Source organism: Camellia sinensis, chromosome 12, assembly GCF_055761805.1.
Source record: "Camellia sinensis isolate YWXY chromosome 12, ASM5576180v1, whole genome shotgun sequence".
Taxonomy (NCBI): domain Eukaryota; kingdom Viridiplantae; phylum Streptophyta; class Magnoliopsida; order Ericales; family Theaceae; genus Camellia; species Camellia sinensis.
In genome coordinates this window covers 105,754,859-105,760,977 of record NC_138972.1, presented here as the reverse complement: position 1 = coordinate 105,760,977, position 6,119 = coordinate 105,754,859, and the positions used below count along the sequence as shown (strand labels likewise).

At 30.2% G+C, this 6,119-nt stretch overlaps 2 protein-coding genes across 2 annotated transcripts; both read right to left on the bottom strand.

Moving 5' to 3' along the window:
- Positions 1–778: 778 nt before the first annotated feature.
- On the bottom strand, positions 779–2,664 carry LOC145803791 (dihydroxy-acid dehydratase, chloroplastic-like). Its single transcript, XM_082897139.1, has 5 exons — positions 2,658–2,664; positions 2,495–2,547; positions 2,237–2,360; positions 2,022–2,092; positions 779–913 (listed from the first exon to the last, which is right to left on the bottom strand). The coding sequence occupies exons 1-5, from the start codon at positions 2,662–2,664 to the stop codon at positions 899–901; spliced, it is 270 nt and encodes an 89-aa protein (XP_082753265.1). The 3' UTR covers positions 779–898.
- Positions 2,663–3,876, bottom strand: LOC145804237 (WEB family protein At2g38370-like). Its single transcript, XM_082897955.1, has 3 exons — positions 3,610–3,876; positions 2,915–3,025; positions 2,663–2,820 (listed from the first exon to the last, which is right to left on the bottom strand). The coding sequence occupies exons 1-2, from the start codon at positions 3,865–3,867 to the stop codon at positions 2,942–2,944; spliced, it is 342 nt and encodes a 113-aa protein (XP_082754081.1). The 5' UTR covers positions 3,868–3,876; the 3' UTR covers positions 2,663–2,820; positions 2,915–2,941.
- Between the last annotated feature and the right edge of the window lie 2,243 nt (positions 3,877–6,119).

The following is a 6,119-nucleotide window of genomic DNA, read 5'->3' as shown; positions in this document are numbered from 1 at the left end:
GCATCTTTATACCTTTTCATTCTAATCAACTGTGTAGCATTTGCATGAAGCATTAAACCCATCATCACAGACCTATCAAATTACCATCAAAATTTGTTTCCGTTAGAAAGAAATGTGGTTTAAAGACTTTAGAAAGAGAACTGATCACGTACCTACAAAAGTATTTCAGTAATAAAACATAGGGCTGTTCAAAAATCCGTTCAAACCGGTAATCCGGACCGAACCAGACCGAATTATACGGTTTGGTTCGGTTCTATTAAGAATTGGTTCGGTTACGGATTAAGAAATATGAGAACCGTAAAAATGGTTCGGTTAATGGATTTTATGAAAAAACCGCGGTTCAAACCGAACCGAACCGAATTTAAAAAAATAAAATAAAAAATATATATATAATATCAAGTTTTATTTTTATTAATTGATTTTTTATAATTTTAATGATATTAGGATGGTATATATATGTAATATTAAGTAATGCCATAATATTATTAGTTTTAATCATGAGTTAAATGTAATTAGTTTGAATAATTATTTTGCTAATATTAATAAATTATTCTTGTAAATAGAAATTTTTGGAACCGTAAACCAAACCGAAACCGAACCGTTTTTTCGGTTTGGTTCTGGTTCGGTTTTACAAATGTAACGGTCTGGTCTGGTTCTCAAAATCACAGAACCGTTAGGATTGGTTCGGTTCTTGGATTTTCTCAGAACCGAACCAATCCGGACCGTGTACACCCCTAATAAAACATATAAAAGATTCATTTATATACCATACCGCTGATCAGTCTCAGATCCCAATTGTACTGTTTCTCCACTCTGATTTTCCAGTTCTATGTTGTAGTCTTCAATTGGAATATCACATACAATGATTTCTCCACCAACACACCAGATGAGATGCTTTTTAATAAGCAGCAATCTAGGCACACAACAGCAAGCACACAGCAGTAGCACACGACATCAACATCACCAAAATTTAAAACCAATTAATTTGGCAAATTTATTCAAAATTAATTACTATACTATAACTGAGTAACTGAAATGAGCATATGATCCACCATCCATTTCTTGAGTACGCATAACACCAAATCATGTTCTCACTCTAAACACCACAACAATCCACATTCCATGAAATTGATTCAAGTCCTACAGTTAACAATAACTTAATTGTTCTTCAATTTCAGCCAAGTGTGCCACTGACTATGAGTTTGTCTTATTTTGCCGCCACCAAAAAAAAAAAAAAAAAAAAGAACTATGAAAAGAAAAAAGACAAAAAAGAAAACAGAGATAAGGATATCCAATCAAAACCTTCATCATGGGAGTTAAGGAACAACTTCTCCAATGTATTAGCAGTAAGCTCTGCTTTTATTCTTTTAAAGGGAATTTAACAGACTTGTATCCTAATTAGTTTTATGAAAGAATTGAACATGGGCCATAAGGGTTTAGCACTTTCATACCTACAATACCTGTTATATTTAAAGAAAGAATTGAATTAACCAACCAGATCAATAATATTATAGCTCAGAGGTAAATTTGCCACAGGTAAATGTATCAGAGGGAAAAAAATAATAATAACGATGAATGATATTCCAAGATGTGAATTGGCTAGTTATTAAATTATTTTTTTTATACGCGAATGAGCACCAGAATTCACGTATTTTCGGATTTTTTTTTTTTTGGAAAAAGGAAACAAATCTTTTAAAATTCTTTCACTCGGGTGATTACCCAAATCTGGGTACTGCTTTTGGGAGGCCTTGGGTCAGCTGGTTTATTGGATGTGTGGGTAGTCTTATTTATTAATAGGTGGCCAGTGATCTAGTTTTGTTCTCATAAAGTATTTAAAATGAATGGCAGTCCCTGAATGTCATCTATTTTTCTTCTCATAAAGTATTTAAAACAAATCTCATAAAGCATTTTTCTTCTCAAATTCATATTTAAAATCCTTCAATTATCCAAATTCAAAAGTCATTCATATTTCAAATTCTTATTTCAAACTTTGGAGGTCTTCATAGATATGGTCAACAGACCTTAAAACTCATAGGATCTTCACAGATAGCTGCAAGCATAGCTTCTTCTCCTTCAAAGACAAAAGCAGGACCTGGCAAATAATTTTTGCAATCATCTCTTCAATACAACAGGTAATATTGAAATGATAATTCCCCGAGTTGAGTAACAACCAGTGTAAATCATGAGAAACAAACTGAAAAAAGAAAAAAAAGAAAAGCAGAACAGAGAACAGCACCAGAAAAATACAGCCCTTCTTTCCCAGTAATCTTCGCGACAGAACCTTCTGGTGCAAGATTTCCATATAATATTTGGATATGGCCCGTTTCCTTGATGGGGTTTGTCAATGGTCTTATTACTTGCTGGAAGAGATACAAAAGGATAACATATTTTTTATTCTCAACTGACATGTAAACCATAACAAATAAAAATGAACAGAAATATTACAGTAATGTAAATATGAAATTTTCAAAAAATAAAAATGAAGCCGTCTTACCTGGCCTTCAGACAGAGAAGGGAATAGTTTAGCATTCTTAGACAGTGTCTTCCCTGTGACCGAAAGAAAAATAAATGTTCTCTATGTAAAGATCAAAATAGGATAACTAAACCGCAATCTGTAATAAAAGAATATGCCACCAAGAAATACAGAATATTTATACCAATCATACAATCCCCGTCTAAAAACCCAAGCTCCAAAAGATAGAGAATGATTGCAGGTGTTCCTCCAATCTATATCAACATAGGTTTATCAAATCTAGAATATATTTTCCAGCTAGACGACACTCATCCAACTTTAATGGATCTTCAGCAGGTGTTGAAGAGCTTTTTGGAACCAAAGAGAGTAAAGAAAACAATTAGCCAAGAAAGATGTGCAATAACTGCAATCTAAGTGAATAATGCAATAACATTGCTCTACCTATAAGGGAGAGACATTCCCATTGCCTCAATAGCGGAAGCCATGGTATTCGCCGTGTACATTCTTCATATGTTCATCATTTACAGAACCACTCACATATTCCCCATAAACCTACAAAAATGATCAAAAGAGAGAAATAAATAAGTTCTACAGGTAGCATCTGGGAAATCAGTGAATCTGCCATAGTGAAACACGTTTTTAGCAAAAAAAAGTCTAAAATGATACACAGCCTTATCTGAAGATTAGGAATAAAAGGAATAAATGTCGAAAATTTATTCCAGTCTAAAATGATACACAGTCTAAAATGCTCCAGTCTAAAAGGAATAAATGTTTTAGAAGAAACCATAACTCCCATTGTCGAAAATTTGAAACATCAAATCAAAAAAAAAAAAAAAACAATCAAAATCAGAACCAATCTGGAGCAACACAAAATTAAAAACAATGATGTAACAAAAACAGAGGGTAAGATCGATGAATAGCTGTAATCCAGATACAAAATTAAACAAACCCAGATCACAAAATCATCAAAAAAAACATAGAATCAAAGAACAGAGAGATCCCATTATTAAAATAACTGTAATCCAGATCGATGAATAGCTGTAATAACTAAAGAATAACAGGTTAAAATAAAATTCTAAAGCAAAAACATTAATAAACTTTGCTTGGAGAGACAGAGAGAGAGAGAGAGAGTAGACCTCAGAAGACCCAGAAGGCTTGTGGGAATTGGGTTTCCAGAAACCGATTCCACCGAATCGACTCGCTGCCTCCTTCACAGACTCGAAAGGCGCTGACGTGTCGATTTCAGCCCTCATCTTCATCTTCTTCCCCGAACCCAGTTCAGCTTCGCTCTGTTTGAGTCCAATTTCGACACTTTTTGCTTCACCCCCAAGTGAATCTGTCTCTAGTGTTTCTGAAACAAATTGGGTAAAGCAATCTGAGTCCTTAGCAGCCATTGAAACCTCAATCCATGGAGAGAGGGAGAGAGAGATAGAAAGGGAAGGTGGGGAGGCAGACGTTGGTAGGTGGGAAAGACAATAATGCTTAGGGAGAGAGAAGTCTTGGACGGGGAGATGTATTGATCTCAACCGTTAATATATTCTTAGAATTGATTTCAGCCATTAGATCAAAATGTATCTCACATACATTTTGATACATTTTTTAAAAACCTTTGTGCCTTATTATATAGATATATATATAACACAAACTAATTTTACATTGTATTTTTCATATATATAACTACTAATTTGTAATAAATTTCACTTCTTAAATTTCTCTTACATTTATTTTTATTTTGATATTTTAATAGAAATTAAATATATATATATATATATATATATATATATTAACTATAACAAAGCAGAGTGGTTTCAAAGGCGGATTATAAATTTTAAAATTTAATCCGCGGTTAATAGATAGATTGGTACAAATTGATGCAGATCACTGTAATTTTAGCAAATTAGACGGTATTTTGCACAATCCTAGGTAAAGGTGTAGCGATTTGGTTCGATAGGTATTGATGGCATATTTAGCATCGAACAGATTCATTCGGTTTTCATTGAGAAACTAATATAGACAGTATGCTATAGTTCAATTTTATCAATTTACTAATCTGATGTAAAAAAAAATATTACATGAAATTTTAAAACATTTTATAATAGATTATACAATTTTATACATTTAAAATAAATAAAGAAAATATATAAAAATTACTCTATAAATATTTTTTCCCTAGTGTTTATAATCTTTGACTAATGGAAAAATCTAATCTTTTTGACTCTTGTAAAAATAATTAAAAGGTTGTAAATATAATGAAATATCTAAAAAAAAAGTTCTTACTATTTCACACACGCTAATTTAAATGAGTGGATGTAGTTTGTTTTTGATGATCATAAATCATCATGCTAATTTTGTTTTTGACTAATTGTGCAGCTGAATGGTAAAAGAGAGTCCAAGAAAGAAAGAAATTTTATACCCATTTTTATGAATTTCATCAATTATAATTAATGGAGGGAGTTTTCTTAAGTGTGCAAGTGCACACCATGTGCCACTTACACAAAAAGTGTAAGTGTAAGGTGTAAGTATAAGTATAAGGTGTAAGTGTAAGGTGTAAGGTGTAAGTGGGTTGCATATGGTGTGCAACCTCAAAAAATGTGTAAGTGTAAGGTTTAATTTTTTACAAAAGGTGTAAGTGTAAGGTGTAAGTGTAAGGTATAAGGTGTAAGGTGTAAGTTGCACACCATAACCAAACCCTTAATGGAGACTAAAATATACAATAATGTTAGGAACTCATTAAATTATCTCATGAAAATATTTATAAAAAAATTTGATTATACAATAATTAAATTGAATGACAAAAAAATTAATTTGTTGTTAAAGAAATTAAAATATCAAAAAGCTATTAAATTATTTGCCATTAGTTAAAAAAAGTCAATTGTCGCATCAATGTTTTCACTCACAAAAATTACTTGCTTTAGCAAAATAAAAAAATAAAATTTAAAATTTAACTCTTGAAATAATAAAAAAAATCATAAAATCATAAAAAAAAAAATCCCAAATATGGGAAATCTTATGGTGTGCACCCCTAAAGGGATGCATACCATATGCATTCTATCATAAATTGGTATAATTTTATTATAAAATTTCGTAATATTTATTATAAAATATGTAATCTCGTTATAAATTGATGTAACAAAAAATGTTTTAATCAAGTTATAAATTTTTGTAACATCAATTACAAAATTTAAAACATTTTGTTGTGTTAATTTGTGGTGAAATTACACATTTTGTAATTGATATTACGAATTTTTATAATAAAATTATGCCAATTTATGCAAGATGTGCACCATAAACTTTCCCAATATATATATATATATATATATATATACATAAAACTTGATGGTATAGAATCACAAATAATTTTAAGATAAATTATGAATATAACTTATGAGATTTTTTAAAACATGGATTGCTTCTTATGATTCTGAAAATTATATTCTGCCCATTTAAATTTTCAATTGCATAACAAATGACTAATTTTATTAGTAAATAATTATTTCATAATTATATTTTAATTAACAATTTAAAAAATTAAAACCAAACAATGTGTATAATTTTCAAAATTATAATAACAATTCATACTTTAAATAAATCTTTAAAATTATATTTGTAAGTTATTCATAATTTTTTTTAGCATAGGATGAGAATC